Source organism: Microcaecilia unicolor, chromosome 13 (assembly GCF_901765095.1).
Source record: "Microcaecilia unicolor chromosome 13, aMicUni1.1, whole genome shotgun sequence".
NCBI classification, from domain to species: Eukaryota; Metazoa; Chordata; class Amphibia; order Gymnophiona; family Siphonopidae; genus Microcaecilia; species Microcaecilia unicolor.
The window spans coordinates 6930368-6951282 of record NC_044043.1 but is presented as its reverse complement, the minus strand read 5'-3'; the positions used below and the strand labels follow the sequence as shown (position 1 = coordinate 6951282).

The 20915-nt window shown below is 43.7% G+C and overlaps 1 protein-coding gene across 1 annotated transcript in view; it reads right to left on the bottom strand.

Moving 5' to 3' along the window:
• Positions 1-20915, bottom strand: part of TMEM132E (transmembrane protein 132E) — a 1213499-nt gene that overhangs the window by 103635 nt on the left and 1088949 nt on the right. Inside the window, exon 6 of the mRNA XM_030185882.1 lies at positions 14797-15002. Coding sequence (XP_030041742.1) covers positions 14797-15002 — 206 coding nt within the window. The remainder of the gene's footprint in view (positions 1-14796; positions 15003-20915) is intronic.

The following is a 20915-nucleotide window of genomic DNA, read 5'->3' as shown; positions in this document are numbered from 1 at the left end:
CAGGGAAAGGCTGTCAGAGGATAGAACACATTCTGCTGTCATGGAGGTGGGTATGGCATTTGAGGCTGGCATAGAGGCTGGCAAAAAAGGTTTTTAGTTTTATTTTTTTTGTATGGGAGGGGGTTGGTGAGCACTGGGGGAGTATGGGGAGGTCATCCCCCATTCCCTCCAGTGGTCATCTGGTGAGTTGGGGCACCTTTTTGAGGCTTGGTAGTGAAAATAAAAGGACCAAGTAAACCCGGCGAAATACTGCTTAACGCTGTTTTTTTTCCATTATCGGCGAAAGCCGGCTATCTGGTAGCCACACCCACAACCGCCCATGTCCCGCCTTCCCTTTGCTGCCGACACGCCCCTTTGAACTTTCGCTGGCGAGGCGACGGGAAAGCGGTGATGCTGTCAAAAAAAGCAGCTTTCGATTATACCGATTTTGCTGTTTTTCCGAGATCGCCGGCCATCTCCCGATCTGTGTCAGGAAATGGCCGGCGATCACTTTTGATTATGAGCTGGTTAGCCATCTTTCTGGCTTTGAGACAGGTAATGTACAAATGTTTAGAATCCTGAAAAAATCCAGACAGCTGGCAATCTTAGCCTCCTGAATCCTGAGCACATCTGACAGGGCCCCCCTAAACTGTTGGGCCTGAGGCACCTGCATATTTGCCTATGCCTTAATCTGACTCTGTGCACCAAACAAAGCGCCCTTACCACTGAAAAAATAAGGCCACCTCAGAGCAGGCATAAGGGTGTGTGAAGAGAGGATTTCTCATGGTTTTTTCATTAAAATCTGCTGATTTTTATATAATTTGGAAGCAGAAGGAAACTCGTAGACGCCAGTGGCATACCTAGGGTAGTTGACACCCGGGGCTGGTCATTTCTTAACACCCCACTCCAAAATCCAGTACTAGGCATACTGAGAATACAAAACACTCAGGACCTATAGAGGAATTCTAGCATACCATAAGCAGTAATTTCTACAAGTCACACAAGGAAAAAGAAAGCATCTTAAATACTACAGTGGGCACTAGAACATCAATTCACCTATTGTAAAACGAAACCAGACAGAATAGTACAGATCGTCGATCCTGCACAGTCAATGCCAACTGAAAGCCATGTCTTTTTCACAAACACAGATACATCCTAATCCACTATAGAATAAGTAATCATAAACTTTCTATTTAGACAAAAATTAAACTGAACCCCCAAGATGTCAGACTCTGCATACAATGCAACACCACAAAAACAGAAAATGTCACCTAGTACTGTGCAAAATATAAAGACAGCAGATGTAAATTTGAAAAAAAAACAAATACCAATCACCACTTTACAAATTAACAAATAGAAATAAAACAAATATAGAAAATAAAATAATACCACTTTATTGGACTAGTACATTTAGCTTTCAGAGGCCAAAACCTCCTTTCTGAGGTCAATACAGTATAGTGCTGTTACAGTATCCTATACTGACCCGAGGAAGGGGGTTTTGTTCTCCGAAAGTTAGTCAAAATGTATTAAAATTAGTCCAATAAAAAGATTACCTTATTTACATGTTCATTTATAAACATTTATTAACAATACTACTTTATCCTAAAGCAAAAAAATAAAAATATATATTTTATTTACAGTTTGTTGTCTCTGGTTTCTGCTTTCCTCATGTTCTTTTCACTGTCTTCCTTCCATCCAGCATCTGTCTTCGCTCTCTCTCTGCCATCCCCTCCATCCAATGTCTGCCCTCTCTCCCTGCCCCTTCCATCTACTGTCTGCCCTTTCTATCCCTTCCATCCATTGCCCTTTCTGCCCCTTCAATCCACCATTTGCCCTCCCTCTCCCATCCATCCAGGGTTTGTCCTCCCTCTCGTCCATAGTTCCAGCCCCATTATCCCACCTGCCCCTAGTTTCAGCCCCAGCCCACATCTACCACCTGCCCCCCCCCTTTTCAGTCCCCAGTTTCAGCCCCAGCCCTTTTCTCCCACCAGTCCCGAGCTTCAGCCCCAGCCACTTCTCCTTGTTCCCTTTTCAGGCCCCTGTCCCCTCAGTTTCAGCCACTGCCCCTTTTCAGCCCCCAGTTCCAGTACTAGCCCCCTTATCCCACCTACCCTCCTTTTCAGCCGCCATTTCCAGTCCCCTTCATCCACATGCCTTGCATTAGGGCCCCCCCCCTTTTCAGCCCCAGACCCACCTGCCCCAGGTATGGCCCCATTCTCCCTCCTGCCCCCTTCTCAGACCCCAGTTTCAGCTCCAGGCTCCTTCTCCCACCTGAGCCCCCCACCCAGTCCCCTTCTACAACTACTACTAATTATCATTTCTATAGCACTACTAGACGTACGCAGTGTTGTACACTTGGACATGAAGAGACAGTCCCTGCTTGACAGAGCTTACAATCTAATAGAAGGAACGAGGGAACAAGAAAGAGAAAAAAGAAGGAATAGAAAGAAAGAGAGAACGAGAAAGAGCGAAAAAGGAGGTATAGAGGGAACGAGAAGGAGGTATAGAAAAAATGAGGGAATGAAAAAGAGCGAAAAGGAGGTATAGAAGTCCCAAAATTGTGAGAGCACTTAAACCTAAGAGAACTTAAGAGCACTTAACCTAAGAGCACTTAACTTAAGGAGGAATAGAAAGAAAGAGGGAATGAGAAAGAAAAAAGGAGGTATAGAAGGAACGAGGGAACGAGAAAGAGTGAAAAAGGAGGTATAGAAGGAACGAGGGAACTAGAAAGAGAAAAAAAGAGGTATAGAAGCAACGAGGGAACGAGAAAACAAAAAGGAGGTATAGATGTCCCAAAATTGTGAGAACATTTAAACCTAACAGAACTTAAGAAAGAATGAGGGAACGAGAAACAAAAAAAGGAGGTATAGAAGGAACGAGGGAACAAGAAAGAAAAAAAAGGAGGTATAGAAGTCCAAAATTGTGAGAGCACTTAACCTAAGAGCACTTAACTTAAGGAGGAATAGAAAGAATGAGGGAACGAGAAAGAAAAAAAGGAGGTATAGAAGGAACTAGGGAACAAAGAGATAAAAGGAGGTATAGAATGAACGAGGGAACGAGAAAGAAAAAAAGGAGGTATAGAATGAACGAGGGAATGAGAAAGAAAAAAGGAGGTATAGAAGGAACGAGGGAACGAGAAACAGCGAAAAGGAGGTATAGAAGGAACGAGGGAACGTGAAAGAGAGAACAGGAGGTATAGAAAGAACGAGGGAACGAGAAAGATAAAAAGGAGGTATAGAAGGAACGGGGGAACGAGAAAGAAAAAAGGAGGTATAGAAGGAACGAGGGAACGAGAAAGAGAAAAAAGGAGGTATAGAAGGAATGAGGGCACGAGAAAGAAAAAAGGAGGTATAGAAGGAACGAGGGAACGAGAAAGAAAAAAGGAGGTATAGAAGGAACGAGGGAACGAGAAAGAGAAAAAAGGAGGTATAGAAGGAATGAGGGCACGAGAAAGAAAAAAGGAGGTATAGAAGGAACGAGGGAACGAGAAAGAGAAAAAAGGAGGTATAGAAAGAACAAGGGAACGAGAAAGTAAAAAAAAGGAGGTATAGAGGAAACGAGGGAACGTAAAAGAGAGAAAAGGAGGTATAGAAGGAACGAGGGAACGAGAAAGAGAAAAAAAGGAGGTATAGAAAGAACAAGGGAACGAGAAAGAAAAAAGGAGGTATAGAAAGAACAAGGGAACGAGAAAGAAAAAAGGAGGTATAGAAGGAACGAGAAAGAGAAAAAAGGAGGTATAGAAAGAACAAGGGAACGAGAAAGAAAAAAGGAGGTATAGAAGGAACGAGGGAACGAGAAAGAAAAAAAGGAGGTATAGAGGGAACGAGAAAGAGAAAAAGGAGGTATAGAAGGAAACGAGAGGGAACGAGAAAGAAAAAAAGGAGGTATAGAAGGAACGAGGGAACGAGAAAGAGAAAAAAGGAGGTATAGAAAGAACAAGGGAATGAGAAAGAAAAAAGGAGGTATAGAAGGAACGAGGGAATGAGAAAGTAAAAAAAAGGAGGTATAGAGGAAACGAGGGAACAAGAAAAAAGGAGGTATAGAAGGAACGAGGGAACGAGAAAGAGCCAAACGGCGGTTATAGAAAGAACGAGGGAACGAGAAAGAAAAAAGGAGGTATAGAAGGAACGAGAGAACGAGAAAGAGAAAAAGGAGGTATAGAAGGAATGAGGGAACGAGAAAGAGAAAAAAGGAGGTATAGAAGGAACGAGGGAACGAGAAAGAAAAAAGGAGGTATAGAATGAATGAGGGAACGTGAAAGAGAGAAAAGGAGAAAGAGAAAAAAGGAGGTATAGAAGGAACGAGGGAACGAGAAAGAAAAAAGGAGGTATAGAAGGAACGAGGGAACGAGAAAGAGAAAAAGGAGGTATAGAAAGAACAAGGGAACGAGAAAGAAAAAAAGGAGGTATAGAAGGAACGAGGGAACGAGAAAGAGAAAAAAGGAGGTATAGAAGGAACGAGGGAACGAGAAAGAAAAAAAGGAGGTATAGAAGGAACAGAGGGAACGAGAGAAAAAAAGGAGGAATAGAAGGAACGAGGGAACGAGAAAGAGAAAAAGGAGGTATAGAAAGAACAAGGGAACGAGAAAGAAAAAAGGAGGTATAGAAGGAACGAGGGAACAAGAAAGAGAAAAAAGGAGGTATAGAGGAAACGAGGGAACGTAAAAGAGAGAAAAGGAGGTATAGAAGGAACGAGGGAACGAGAAAGAGAAAAAAGGAGGTATAGAAAGAACAAGGGAACGAGAAAGAAAAAAAGGAGGTATAGAAGGAACGAGGGAACGAGAAAGAGAAAAAAGGAGGTATAGAAGGAACGAGGGAACGAGAAAAAGCAAAAAGGAGGTATAGAAGGAACGAGTGAATGAGAGAGAAAAAAGGAGGTATAGAATAAACGAGGGAACGAGAGAGAGCAAAAAGGAGGTATAGAAAAAATGAGGGAACGAGAAAGAGAGAAAGAGGTATAGAAGGAACGAGGGGAACGAGAAAGAAAAAAAGGAGGTATAGAAGGAACGAGGGAGCGAGAAAGAGAAAAGGAGGTATAGAAGGAACGAGGGAACGAGAAAGAGAAAAAGGAGGTATAGAAGGAACGAGAAAGAGAAAAAAGGAGGTATAGAAGGAACGAGGGAGCGAGAAAGAAAAAAGGAGGTATAGAAGGAACGAGGGAACGAGAAAGAGAAAAAGGAGGTATAGAAGGAACGAGAAAGAGAAAAAGGAGGTATAGAAGGAACGAGGGAACGAGAAAGAAAAAAGGAGGTATAGAAGGAACGAGGGAACGAGAAAGAGAAAAAAGGAGGTATAGAAGGAACGAGGGAACGAGAAAGAGAAAAAAGGAGGTATAGAAGGAACGAGGGAACGAGAAAGAGAAAAAAGGAGGTATAGAAGGAACGAGGGAACGAGAAAGAAAAAAGGAGGTATAGAAGGAACGAGGGAGCGAGAAAGAGAAAAAGGAGGTATAGAAGGAACGAGGGAGCGAGAAAGAGAAAAAGGAGGTATAGAAGGAACGAGGGAACGAGAAAGAGAAAAAAGGAGGTATAGAAAGAACGAGGGAACGAGAAAGAGAAAAAGGAGGTATAGAAGGAACGAGGGAACGAGAAAGAGAAAAAGGAGGTATAGAAGGAACGAGGGAACGAGAAAGAGAAAAAAGGAGGTATAGAAGGAACGAGGGAACGAGAAAGAGAAAAAAGGAGGTATAGAAAAAACGAGGGAACGAGAAAGAAAAAAGGAGGTATAGAAGGAACGAGGGAACGAGAAAGAAAAAAAGGAGGTATAGAAGGAACGAGGGAGCGAGAAAGAGAAAAAGGAGGTATAGAAGGAACGAGGGAACGAGAAAGAGAAAAGGAGGTATAGAAGGAACGAGGGAACGAGAAAGAGAAAAAAGGAGGTATAGAAGGAACGAGGGAACGAGAAAGAGAAAAAGGAGGTATAGAAGGAACGAGGGAACGAGAAAGAGAAAAAGGAGGTATAGAAGGAACGAGGGAGCGAGAAAGAGAAAAGGAGGTATAGAAGGAACGAGGGAACGAGAAAGAGAAAAAGGAGGTATAGAAGGAACGAGGGAACGAGAAAGAGAAAAAAGGAGGTATAGAAGGAACGAGGGAACGAGAAAGAGAAAAAAGGAGGTATAGAAGGAACGAGGGAACGAGAAAGAAAAAAAGGAGGTATAGAAGTCCCAAAATTGTGAGAGCACTTAAACCTAAGAGAACTTAAGAGCACTTAAACCTAAGAGCACTTAACTTGAGAGCGCTTAACAAGAGCACAACTTAAGAGCACTTAACTTAAGAGCGCTTTACTTAAGAGCATTTAACCTAAGAGCAGTTAACTTAAGAGCATTAAACCTAAGAGCAGTTTACCTAAGAGCACTTAACTTAAGAGCACTTAACTTAAGAGCACTTAAACTTAAGAGCACTTAAGGGCACTTAAACCTAAGAGCACTTAAACCTAAGAGCACTTAACTTGAGAGCGCTTAACAAGAGCACAACTTAAGAGCACTTAACTTAAGAGCGCTTTACTTAAGAGCATTTAACCTAAGAGCAGTTAACTTAAGAGCATTAAACCTAAGAGCAGTTTACCTAAGAGCACTTAACTTAAGAGCACTTAAACCTAAGAGCACTTAACTTAAGAGCACTTAAGGGCACTTAAACCTAAGAGCATTTAACCTAAGAGCAGTTAACTTAAGAGCATTAAACCTAAGAGCAGTTTACCTAAGAGCACTTAATTTAAGGAGGAATAGAAAGAACGAGGGAATGAGAAAGAGAAAAAAGGAGGTATAGAAGTTAAGAGGCAACGAGAAAGCGAAAAGGAGGTATAGAAGGAATGAGGGAATGAGAAAGAGAAAAAAGGAGGAATAGAAGGAACGAGGGAACGAGAAACAGCGAAAAAGGAGGTACATAAGTACATAAGTAGTGCCATACTGGGAAAGACCAAAGGTCCATCTAGCCCAGCATCCTGTCACCGACAGTGGTCAAGGGCACCTGGCACGCTCCCCAAACGTAAAAACATTCCAGACAAGTTATACCTAAAAATGCGGAATTTTTCCAAGTCCATTTAATAGCGGTCTATGGACTTGTCCTTTAGGAATCTATCTAACCCCTTTTTAAACTCCGTCAAGCTAACCGCCCGTACCACGTTCTCCGGCAACGAATTCCAGAGTCTAATTACACGTTGGGTGAAGAAAAATTTTCTCCGATTCGTTTTAAATTTACCACACTGTAGCTTCAACTCATGCCCTCTAGTCCTAATATTTTTGGATAGCGTGAACAGTCGCTTCACATCCACCCGATCCATTCCACTCATTATTTTATACACTTCTATCATATCTCCCCTCAGCCGTCTCTGCTCCAAGCTGAAAAGCCCTAGCCTTCTCAGCCTCTCTTCATAGGAAAGTCGTCCCATCCCCACTATCATTTTCGTCGCCCTTCGCTGTACCTTTTCCAATTCTACTATATCTTTTTTGAGATACGGAGACCAGTACTGAACACAATACTCCAGGTGCGGTCGCACCATGGAGCGATACAACGGCATTATAACATCCGCACACCTGGACTCCATACCCTTCCTAATAACACCCAACATTCTATTCGCTTTCCTAGCCGCAGCAGCACACTGAGCAGAAGGTTTCAGCGTATCATCGACGACGACACCCAGATCCCTTTCTTGATCCGTAACTCCTAACGCGGAACCTTGCAAGACGTAGCTATAATTCGGGTTCCTCTTACCCACATGCATCACTTTGCACTTGTCAACACTGAACTTCATCTGCCACTTGCACGCCCATTCTCCCAGTCTCGCAAGGTCCTCCTGTAATCGTTCACATTCCTCCTGCGACTTGACGACCCTGAATAATTTTGTGTCATCGGCGAATTTAAGACATGGGTAAGGTACAGAAGGAACGAGGGAACGAAGAAAAAAAGGAGGAATAGAAGGAACGAGGGAACGAGAAAGAGAAAAAAAGGAGCAAAAGAAAGAATGAGGGAACGACAAAGAGCGAAAAAGGAGGTATAGAAGGAACGAGGGAACGAGAAAGAGCCCTCCCCACTCAGTCCCAGTCCTTGTCCCAGTCCCCTTCTCCCATCTGAGCCCCCCCTCCCTGACCCAGTCCTCACCTGTCCACCAGTTCCATCGACAGACGACCCTCTTCTCCTGCCACCCGGCATCCAGCCTTAAAAAAAATATCTGTGAAGCGCCTCGCGTCTGCTCTGCTGTAAAAAAAAGCAAATATCCTCATTGCGTCAGCCCTTCCCTTACTGTGTCCCGCACTCTGATGTAACTTCCTATTTTCGTGAGGGCGGGACACAGTGAGGGAAGGGCTGACGCGACGAGGCGATTTGCTTTTTTTACAGCAGAGCAGATGCAAGGTGCTTCACAGATTTTTTTTTTAAGGCTGGGTGTCGGGTGGCAGGAGAAGAGGGTCATCTGTCGATGGAGCTGGTGGGCAGGTGGGGACTGCCAGCGAATCACCCCCCCCCCCACCACCTGCTGACACCTGGGGCAGACCACCCCCACCGCCCCGCCCTTGGTACACCACTGGTACAAGCATCTAAGCAATGATAGTGAGAGCTGAATGTGTGTGAGTCAGAGCAAATAGAAAAGTGAAAGCACACACTGGTCCCTGTTTCCTGCGCTTAAATATAAACCTTCCAAGTAAAAAAAAAAAAAAAAAAGAATTGAAACATTCATATTTAAAGGTGCAGAAAACAGATGCCAGTGTGTGCTTCACATTCAGGTTTGCCAGGCGCATGTGCATAGGAGCTGTGCTTACTGTGAAATAGAGAGTTGCATGGGGACAGAAATCTTACCCATCCCCGCCTGTCCCCACCCGTCCCACTGGAATCTTACCCGTCCCCACCCATCCCCGCAAAAATGTAACCCATCCCAACCCGTCCCCACCCGTCCCCGCAAGAATTTAACCCTTTCCTTTCACTGCGCTGTAGGCTGACCGTGGGAGTTCTGAGCATCGGCCTGTGTCATTTATTGCAGCCTCAGGCACAGGTGTAATAAGTTGGGTTGCACAGCCAGGAGGAGGGAAGAGGGGGGACATGCTGGGTACTGGGCAGGTAAGAAAGGCAGGGGAAGGGGAGATGCTAGCCATCTTGGGGGAGGGGTTAGGGAAGGGGAAATACTGGACTATGGAAAGGGGGTGGGGCCTTGTCACACTCCCTTCAGCTAGCCCTGATCATGGCTAAACTTTTCAGTGAGTTTAAATGCTGGGGAAGGAGGGAGGCCAGGGGCATAATTCAGAAGGGTGAGGAAGATAACCCTGTCTCCTGTTTTCCTTGGCGTCTGTCCCTTGCGGAAGTTGGAGGTGGGTGGATGGCAGGGTGTGGGGTGAGGTGTGTGTGTGCTACACTGTCTTTCACTCAACTTTTCTATCTCTCTTGCCACTTCTTTTTCTTAGCCCTTCCCCTCTTTTCTTACTCTCCTTTCACTCCTTTCCCTCTTGCAGCATGGTGCAACCATACACACATTTCCAGTACTGTGTCACTGAAAGCCTGGAGCACCAGGACACACACTCTCCAGACTTGCAGTCCTGTAGTACTGTAAAAATGGGAAGCATTGTCACCCCTGGTAATGATAGTGTCTTACCCATGATAGGTGCATGCTGGAACTGAATAGAAAGTGGTTGGGTGGATTCAGTTCTGGCAGGTTTAGATATGCCTGGTTCTTTTGCTCTCTCACCTTATTCCTACGACTTTTGCCAGTTTCCTGGCAAAGGGAAGGGGAAGGAGAAGGAGGATCTGAGCACTGGGAAAGATAAAGAAGAACAGACTACTGCGATTGTGGGGGGGTCTTCAGCATATGAGAAAAAAAATAAACAAATACAAAAACCAATGGTACCCAAACCTGTCCTCATATGCTCTATCCTACCACTGTCTCCCTCCCTCTTTCCTGGAGCTTGGAGATATCAGCCAGCCAAGTGTGAGGACCCCCACACAATCTGTCGTTCTTTATCTTTCCAACCAGAACCAGCCGAAACCTATAAACTGGTGTGCCTGGGGCTGGTTTTGACCACTTCCAGACGCCTTCTTCTTTCCTCCCACTCTCACTGCCAGGTCTTACCAAACTCTGTCTGAATCATGGGGTTCTGCATCTACAGAGCCTGCATGGTTTAAACATCATCTATTTCAAGCACAGAGGCCTGTGTGGTTCAAACTGAAAATGTTTGATCCATAGGCAGATGGCCCCACAGCTCAAACACAGCATGTTTCAATTGCACAACCCAGCAGCCATAGGAGGGAAACCGGAACAGAAGCTACAACTCCACCAGCTTGGAGTGGAGGAGTAGCCTAGTGGTTATGTTACCACCCCTCTCGGCTGGACTGTAGTGATGTGCTCCCAGATACCTGATGGTTGTAGTCAGTGGCGTAGCCAGACCTGACATTTTGGGTGGGCACTATGTATATAGGTAGGAGTAGTGTTTCTTGGGATACTACAAAATAAGGCCTTAGATTGCACTAGATTATGTATTTCTAATTAGTCTGACCAACAGCTGCCCTGCATCAGCATAAACCATTTTTTAAGAGGGTTACATTATCCCATATTTTAAACTTGACCAGACATAAGTCTATTATAATGGCAAACATCTCAACACATATGACAGGATCCTGCAATATAATTACAGCAATAGCATATCCTTCAAATTTTACATTATAACAAATGTAAATGCCTGATTAAACTGTATTCAAAAAATGGGTAAATACCTTTGAAGTTCTTTTTCCCTTCCATCTATCCCTGTAGCCTGGTATCAGCCCTTCCTTTCTCTTTCCTACCCCCATCTATCCTCGTAGCTTGGCATCAGCCCTTCTTTTCCTTTCCCTACCCACCCCCATCCATCTCTGTAGCCTGATATCAGCCTGACATCAGCCCTTCCCTTCCCTATCATCTATTCCGTAGCTAGGCATCAGCCCTACCCTACCCCTCCCTGTAGCCTAGCTTCAGCCCTGTCCTACCCCCATAGTCTGGCATCTCCCAATCTCCCCCACCCACCCACCCTGAAGCACTAAATATAAAGCCTTTTGCTTTTTAATGTCCTGAGCACTTCAGAGCCCACCCCATCCAAAAACCCACCTACATTAAATATAAAACTTTTTTAAAATTTTAACCTGGCTACTACAGAGACCATCCCCAGCCAAAACCCCATAAATATGAAATATACAACCACTGAGCCCATTCCGACCCAGAAACCCACCAACCTTAAATATAGTAATAGCCTTTTTTTTCCCTAGGCAGTGAATAGCCCACCTACAACTAGATGTCCACCAGCATTACACATGTTTAAAACTTTTATTTTACCCGGGCTTCAGTATGCAGAGAATGTGCTGGTTCCTGTGCCTGTTTTGTGGCTGCAGTGGAGTGCTGAGGCCTGTGGCTGTACTGAAGGCTGATCACTGAGGGCCCAACTGTTCTTCAGCTGAGCCCAGGCAGCAGGGAGTCCAGGTTTGAGCTCACACACAGGTGCAGTGGAGGAGACCATCCAGCCGATTTTTCACTGTTGTGCACGGCACGTTGTCGGGGGGGGGGGGGGGGGGTCTGAGTCACACTCGAGATGGATGGACGGACGGACGGAGCGGAGTGAAGCGAAGACGAGGCTGAGCGCGCCGCCACGCACGGCATACCGATGCAACATCTCAGCGCGCTGCGGAAGAGCCTAGGACGTCACGCACGGGGTCAAGAGCTGCGACCTGTATTTCAGTGCCGTCTGCGACTGCGTGCATCCCGAGCCTTCCTCAAGCCCGAAAGGTAGGTGGGCTGGATCAGCGCTATGGATATCCAATGAAGGCTGCCGCAGACGCTTGAGTGGGCGGGCCTGAGCCGACATTGGATGGGCCTGGGCCCACCCAGGCCCACCCGTAGCTACGCCCCTGGTTGTAGTCGTGGCGAATATCCAGGGAACACACACTCACAGCCGAGGGAGTGGAACAAATAAACTAACCTCGTCCTTTACTCTCAAAGAATAAAGGAGGAAAAGAATCTAAATTTAGGATTTGTTCCTGAAATGGAAGGACCAAACTTTCAGATTTCCAAATTATCTCTTTCTTTATTGAATACAAATGCAAGCAAATTTTCATTCAAATAAACTCAAATTCACAATTAGTGTGAAGCTTAATAGAACTGCAATAACATATTCAACATTCAAATGTAGAACTACATGTATACCCTTAACTTTGTCTGTTTCACCTAAAAAGGCGGAAAAGAACCTTTTCAGATAAGTATTTAAATTGTCTTTTATCAAAATCAGATATTTGTGGTTATTCTCTTTCCTGATGTAGAAATTGGTCTCTTTGTGTGCACTATTGGTGTTTTTGCAGGGATCTCATGGACTTTTAATATCTGATGGTCTGTTCATTTGTTTTCCCTTAAAATGTTGTGAAAAAATAATATATTTCTTTCAACACCCTTGGCAATGTCACTTAGCTGTGGTTGAATTTATTTAGGTGATGTCTTTCTTGCGTTGGAGCTCATCTGGAACCCCTCAGAGGATGACTCCCCCAGATTTCTTCTCCCTAAACCTCACTTATAAAGAAAATAAATGGAGGCAAGACCCTTGAACTCCCTCTGTTCTTGTTCAGGCTCTGGTGACTATTAAACAATTCTCAATAGTGTGGCCAAACTCTCTAATTGAAATAAAATAAGTTAAAGGTTTTCTCACTACAAAACCTATTTCTCACTGTTGCTTCCCTAGTCTAAAATGATCCAGCAGGCTTCAACATTCCATCTCACAGACTTCACATAAAAGCATAACTTTTCCCTTCACCGCTATCAGATCAATCTGGAGAATACAGCACACTCAAACAACAGCAGTGCTGGATTTTCTTTATTCTGAAGCCAGATTCCAAACTTTGCTTGCACTGAACTCAGAACTCTCACAAACAACACACCTTCCCCCCAGACACAGCTTAATGGCTTCTTTCTTCAAATCACAGATTCACCTCTCAGTCCTTCCCCTGTGTCAGAGTTAAAATCCTTACACACTTTTTCCTGACTACCAGCAGAAATCACAGTCTCTCAGAACCTGAGTCTCAACTGTTTTCCCCTATTCTAAAAAGAGTAGGCAGCCATGTGTCCACTTAATACCTGAGCCTACAGACTCTCATTCCACCTTCCATGACCTTAAATTCCCTTAGAACTTAACCATTCCATCCACTGCATGCTGGGACATACATACCTCTGTTTCACTCCAAACCAAACTAAATTTGGTTTAAAACTCCTCACAGCTTTCTATTAGTATTTTTATTTATTGCATTTGTATCCCACATTTTCTTACCTTTTTGCGGGTTCAGTGTGGCTTACAATATGAGTTAAATGTTGGAAATACAATTTGTTACCGATTGGTTATGGATTACATTGTGCAGAGTTACGCGAAACAATTGAGGTGTCGTTAAGGAATGTAACAATGGAGCACAAACATTGAAACTTTGGAGGGAAACAATGGGAGCTTAGAGGGCGATAAAAAGGCATGAAGACATATGGTATATATCTTTCTGTGAGTAAAGGTATGACTGATGTGATAATACGGGAATGAGAGTTCAGAGGTGAATGTATGATGCATTAGTGAACAGTAAGTGTGGACTTTATGTGTTTTGGTTCTTTCCGTAAATCTTTTCGAAAAGATGGGTCTTCAGTAATCTGCGGAAGGAAGCTTGCTCGTTGATTGTTCTTAAGTTGCGCGGCAGTGTATTCCAATACTGCGTGCTCATGTGAGAAAAGGTTGACGCGTGTAGCGCTTTGTATTTCAAGCCCTTGCAATTGGGGAAGTGGAGGTTAAGGAAGGTTCGGGATGATCTTTTGGCGTTTCTGGGTGGTAAGTCTATTAACTCAGACATGTAGGCTGGGGCTTCGCCGTGAATGATTTTGTGGACTAATGTGCATACTTTAAAAGTGACGCGTTCCTTGAGTGGAAGCCAGTGCAGTTTCTCTCATAATGGTTTTGCACTTTCATATTTTGGCTTTCCAAAGATGAGTCTGGCTGCCGTATTGTCCCCAACCTACATGCATGATACTTTCAGTAAAACACGTTGCATGACACATTTAGGCATGCTCATTTATGCATGCCACTGACCTGGCAAAATGGTAGTGCCTAAATTTAGGAGCACCAATGTGGGGTTATGCTAATATTCTACACTGGCATCTCGGCACACAGAGGTTGTGGTAGAACCGGAGCCCAGTGCGTGGCATTAGTGCATCTAACCGGAGATGCCAAGTTATAGATTCGCAATGAAAACAAAAAAGTGAGGACAAGTGTGGAGGAAATCCAAGAAACTTTATTGATAATCAATTGACGACCCGACACGGCCGTACTATTGACGTCATTTCTGTGTATTGCCGCTGAGGCGCTTCATAGTTGATTTCTAAATTCTTGAGTTTGAGGGAAGTCCCATTATCTGATTTTCTTTTGGTTTTATCAAGTGACAACCAAGGAAGATTTATTTGACCCCTGATGCAGGCTTTGATGCCGAAACACGGCCGTGTCTGGTCACCAATTGATTATCAATAAAGTTTCTTGGATTTCCTCCACACTTGTCCTCACTTTTTTGTTTTCATTGCCTTTGATTTGCGTGAGGATTCTCCTCCCCGTTTTTTAAGTTATAGATTTGCATCATAAGCCTTCCTTGGGAGAAGAAAATACCTGCTATACCCGAATATAACTCACCTTGAGCTGCAATTGAAAAAGGAGTGAGCTAAATCCCCAACCCCATCCCTTCCTTTCACCCTCTTCCTTGCCAGATAACATGCTGCGTCATTCAGTTTTCCACCAGAAACCACTAAGTCCCAATAACAGCAGTTTGCCGTGATATTTTATGTGGTGTCTATATTTGCATCACTGTACCTTCTATCAGGCAGGATTGGGACTCTCCATCCCTTCACTTGGCTCAGTCTGGTATCCGATAACTCTATCTCCAAAGGCAGCTTTGGGACCCACACAGTCATCTCCAGAGGGGCAGTGAGGTGCTCATAGCGGAAGATCACCCGGGCATTCATGGAACCTCGAGACTCTTTCCCGCTCACAAACACATAATCGCAGCTCCTGGAGACCTGGGTAGAAGAAATGAGACCAGCAATAATGACTAGAAAGAACACTGGTAGTATGACAAGGAGCCAGAGTACTTTCATTGCAGCAGTCAAAATATGTCACTTTGTCCAGCTCTTAAGATGCACCGGACCTGCCATAAACTAATGCAGAATGATAATGGCCAGAAAACAAAAACAGCAAGGCAATTGATCTGCAAACTCCAATGTGGACAAACAAAACAGCAGATCAAGATAAACGTGAAGATTTTATTGATATCATATTGCCCGACACAGTATTCAGAGTTGTGAGGTGTTTGGTTGATCGTTATACAAAAATCATATTTCCAGTTGGAACATTGGTTCTGCACAGTCAATAATTTAGCCCCTGACGCAGCGCAATATTCTGGTATATGATATCAATAAAATCTTCACGTTTATCTTGCTCTGCTGTTTTGTTTATCCACAGAAAACAAAAACTCCTGCCAAAATTCTGCACCAAAAAAAAAATCAAAATTCTTCACCAAAAAAATTCAAAATTTTGTGTATAAAATCTGCAAATTCTGTGCACAAAATTTGCAAATTCTGCAAGTTTATTAGTCATAATTTAACCAATATTATAGCCTCCCCTCCCAGTACACAGATACCATCCATATTTTTCCCCAGCCCCCTCCCTGCATCCACCTTTTTTTTCTTTATAACAGCCCTCTCCTCCTTTTTTTATGGCCGTCTCTGCCCCACAGAAGATACAGAAGTGGGAAATGAAGGGCAGCTAGTCCAGTGTGTGGTTCAACCAATCAAATGTATTCTTTAAAAGACTCTTTTGTGTTCAGTTACCTTTTGGGTCCTCTCCACCCCCCCAGCATCCATGAGGAAGTTGATTAGATGCTGGGATGACAGAAAACTGCACAATGAAATGCCACTCCTGTCCCTTTATAAATCCCCCAAAGTTTGTTCTTTAGCATTGGTAGTCAAGGAAGAGTATCTCTGTGATGTATGTATCCCATCATTATGTGTAATAGAGCCCGAAGTGCAGTATTGTTCTGACAAAGACAGCGTGAGACTCTTTGTCTCATATCATGAGAACACACTACTGACCAAAGCAGGCACTAAAAGACAGGCCTCCATGGATTCTAATCCAGCTCTGATTGAAGCTCTCTGTGATTCAGTTCATTTACCTCCATTACCCTCAGTCAATCTAGCTACATTTGGTCAATGAAACATCGCATTTTTTTCTACTCACTTACAAGATGTGACAAGTTTTACAAACCTGTGCACATAGCCATTCACCCCGGAGATGAAGGCCCATATATTATATCATGGAAATGTTATTTAAAATCAAAATTCTAACATTAAAGCATGGTCACACTATTGAACAAGGATGTGGGAACTGTTTTGCAGGACAACAGTTTGGGGATGATGAGTAAATGTATGAAAATCATGTCACAAGTATATGACAAGAGCAGTATTCAGCCAAATGATATCTGGATATTTAAAAATGTCTCTATAAGTCAGTGACAGAGACTATCAGGCTTATTTTCGAAGGAGAAGGGCGCCCATGTTTCGACACAAATCGGAAGATGCGCGTCCATTGCGGGGACGACCAAAGTTCCTGGGGGCATGTCGGAAGCATAGCGAAGGCGGGACTGGGGCGTGCTTAACACATGGGCGTCCTCGGCCGATAATGGAAAAAAGAAGGCCGTCCCTGACAAGCACTTGGTCGACTTTACTTGGTCCATTTTTTCTTGCGACCAAGACTCAAAAAGGTGCCCAAACTGACCAGATGACCACCGGAGGGAATCAGGGCTGACCTCCCCTTACTCCCCCCCAGTGGTCACCAACCCCCCTCCCACCCTCAAAAACACTTTAAAAGTATTTGTTGCCACCCTCTATGCCAGCCTCAAATGTTATTATACACAGTTCCCTGACAGCAGTATGCAGGTCCCTGGAGCAGTTTTAGAGGGTGCAGTGCACTTCAGGCAGCAAGGTTGCCAGATGGGAAAAATTTTCCCAGCCCAAAATCCTCTGTCTCCTGAGCTCCCAGCAGCATCAGGTCTCCTTCCATCAACAGTGCTGAGATTGATTCTGATGCCAAAGATGAAACAATGCTCCCAGGGATCAATTGAGTAGTTTGGCCGACACCATCAAAATCAGTTTCAGGCACTTCCTAACTGTGCAGCATCCCCTCCATGCTAAGCCTCAGATATTGGGGGGAGGGGGGGGAGGGGGTCCAGCTCCTCCTGGGCTCTGTGAAACATCACTGGCCAAGTTAGAACTTTTTCTGAGCCCGATAGAGCCTACACCCAAAATAGAAGCGAACGCAAAGATGGTAATAGCTGTCTGATGAGTGGAGAAGATGAGGGGGGAAGAGTTCCCCTTGGCCTGCCCCAATGCGTTAGCATATAAAAATGATAACAGCAAAAAGAAACAGGAGGGAGAAGATTTTTAACCACCACCATACTACAGAAACCATAAAAGAAAACCTCTCTCTCTTTGAACTCCCAAATTCCCCATACCAACTGAATTCTGACTCCTAGCAGCAAGAAAGTTCTCCAGCTTGGAAGGGTCCACCAAGATGTTGAAGTACACATTTGCAAGGGAACCTCCAGGAATAGATCACCCCTATCTGAAGGAGTTTATGTTTCAACTGCAAAAACTGTTCTTTACATATGTGGGTGGCATGTAATACCTCTGGGGACACTTGTATCCTTTGACCACAAAACAATACACACTTCTAAAAATATGCTCTCAATACCAACAGCATACTCTTAACTTAGGAACATAGAACATGGTGGGAAAAAAAAGAAAAAGAAGAGCAAAATACTTCCACAAAAACTGCAAACACAAGTCCAAAAAGAGGGTGGAAGCCACCAAATCCACAAATTCAACGATGACAAATAACAAGGGCATTCAGTATTTCGGCACATTGGCCTTCATATGTTTATTTATCTATTTTTTATGAGAACTCCTGACAAAAGCCAATGTGCCGAAACACAGCCTGTGTTGGGTTTTTACCTGTATGTACCATTGATGAATAAACATTTTGGAACGTCAATACTGAATGCCCTTGGCATTTGTCATGTTTGGATTTGTAGATTTGGTGGCTTCCACCCTCTTTTTGGACCTATAGAAAATGACCTGCACGGTCCATCCAGTCTGCCCAACAATCACATTTATTATCAATTCATGATTAAACCAACAATCCAGCAGTATTACTACAACATTTTATTAACTAAATTCAACTTTAAGAGGTCTTCCTTTCCTCCAATGAGATATATAGCATCCACACTCATAGCATATGATACGAATGAGGTATAAAATATGTATACTTCATCCTGATCCATCTTTGCCATTTTTTGGACACAGACCATAGAAGTCTGCCCAGCACTTGCCTTAGTTCTCAACTACTGGATTTGTCATCGAAGCCCCCTCCAGCACATCGTATCTGGTTTGCCATTTGCCGTAGAGAAGGAAACCAGGAAGACAGATCTGGTGTTAACATCCTGAGACTTCTGAGAAAGCAGTCAAATTTGAAACTTCATGAAGTTTCCACTCAATCAACACGTCCCTCCCTTTCTTGATTCTGAACGCAAACAAGCCTAGGCATATAGTAATGTTAGTCTAAAACAACTGACTCAGAATTGGAGATCCTTAATACTTCAGTAATAAATTCCTGAGAAAGAATCTGTGAAAAAAGTAAGGGGACCTTTTACAAAGGCGCGGGAGGGCTAAAGGGTAGGTAGCGCACGCCCTATCGGCACTACCGCAGGGGGAGCGTGTGCGCCCAGTGGTAATTCTGATTTTGGCATGTGCTGAATTCTGTGGTAGAAAATAGTATTTTAATTTCTACTGAGGGGGGTGTTCCTGGAGGTAACCAGCAGTGTAGCGTGCCCGTGTTGGCACTTACTGCACGGTGACCGCGTCAGTAGTGCGTGAGCCCTTACCACTAGGTCAATGGGTGGTGGTAAGGACTCAGGTCGTAAATAGGCGTGCACTAGTTTTAATATAAGCGCAGACTCATTTCCCGACCCATTAAAAATGGCCTTTTTCCCAGTTGCAGTAAAAAGTGGCCCAGCGTGCGCCCAAAAGATGCAACCATACTACCGCAGGCCACTTTTTACCACAGCTTTGTAAAAGGACCTCTACATGAGCAAGAGGAAAATTAAGCAACCTCAAGATCCTAACTCGAACAGAATTTTCGAGACATTCCATTTTAAAATGTATTATACAGCTCGACCTAATAGCTTGTAATGAATGAACCTGAGGCTTAATTGCAGTACAGTCATTATATAGTAAATCAATCTTCTGTTCCATCTCCTGTGAAGTTCCAACAATTTCAGAAGAAAAATTACACAAACGAGCAGCCATTCCTTGAAGCAAACTCTCAATCATCTTGATAATTTTCCAAATACCCAGTAATGAAAGTTCAGGAGATACAGTTCCCTCTGCCTCTAAAGATTGTGACAATGCAGACAATGTCACTGCTCTAGGTAATTTAGCAGCCAGAACAGGAGAACCAAAAGGAACTGAACTTCCCATCCCATCTGAGGGCAGCTCAGAGACCCTCTGGGCTCCTATATGAGCAAAAGAAATTCATAAGAACATAAGTATAGCCATATTGGGTCAGACCAATGGTCAGTCTAGCCCAGTATCCTGCTTCCAGCAGTGGCCAATTCAGGTCACAAGTACATGGCAGAAACCCAATTAGTAACACCATTTCATGCTACCAATCCCATGACAATCCCATGTCCATCTCAACAACAGCCTATGGACTTTTCCACAAGGAACTTGTCCAAACCTTTTTTTAAATCCAAATACGCTGCCATTACTACACAGCCAAGTTTTATAAGTTACTTCAGGCTCAGCTTTGTGGTCCACTCGAGGCATACTACATGCAAGTCGTAGTTGCCAGATCCTTTCCTTTGCGAGCAAATTATGCTATGTTTAATCCCCTTAATTATCTAAATCATATCAGCCAATCTCCTTCATTAATGTAGATAAGATGTTTTCTAGAATCTTAGCAAACTGTCTGTTCACCTTCTTCCCCAGGAGAGGACCAAGTGGAATTCAGTATTTAATGTTTGTAAGGTATTACTAGCTATGTCACACTGTCAAAAAAATGGCTCGCCCACCATGATTGTAGGGTTAGATGCCAGCAAAGCCCTTGAAAGGGTTAGTTGGCCAATCTTAATTCAGGTTTTAGAATAAGTGGGTCTCGAAGGCTGGTTCCTGAAAACTGTCCACACATTATCCATGGGATTCTATATATCGTGCTGAGATTTCCGCACAGAAATCGAAGTGTATTCAATTACAATGTGCATAACTTGATTACTTAAGCTAATCAGAGCTGATAATTGGATGTTAACAACCAAGTATCAGCACTAATTGGAATTAATTAGAATTATGCGCGCTACTTGCTAAGTATATTCTGTATCATGGTGTGTGTACATATAAGTTGCATAGTTGAAAATGGGCGTGGTTATGGGCATGGAACAGGTGGCTCATGGGTGTTTCTAAACTCTATATGTGTTGTTATAGAATACACCCGCTCCACGCCTAATTTAGGCATCAGGATTTACACCAGGTTTTACTTGGCGTAACTGACCACAACTAAATGTAATCGCATGGACTGGCACGCAGCATATTCTTTAAACCGCATGGAAATTTAGACTTATTTTATAAAGCACACCTAAATTAAAAGTGTACTTTATAGATACACCTAAGCAAATAGACTACACCCTGAAAACATCTCAACAGTGTGTCCCTTCTCTCCTCTGTTTCTTTTATTTTTGGAACCTCTCCTCTGTCAGCTTAGAGTGAGGAAGCGATCATAGGGGTGAGAATTGGGAGCTCCCATGTCAAAGCCCTGGCCTTTGTGGATGATATTTTGTTTATATTTACCAATTCCCAACAATCGTCGTCAAGAGGATTTTTTTTGAT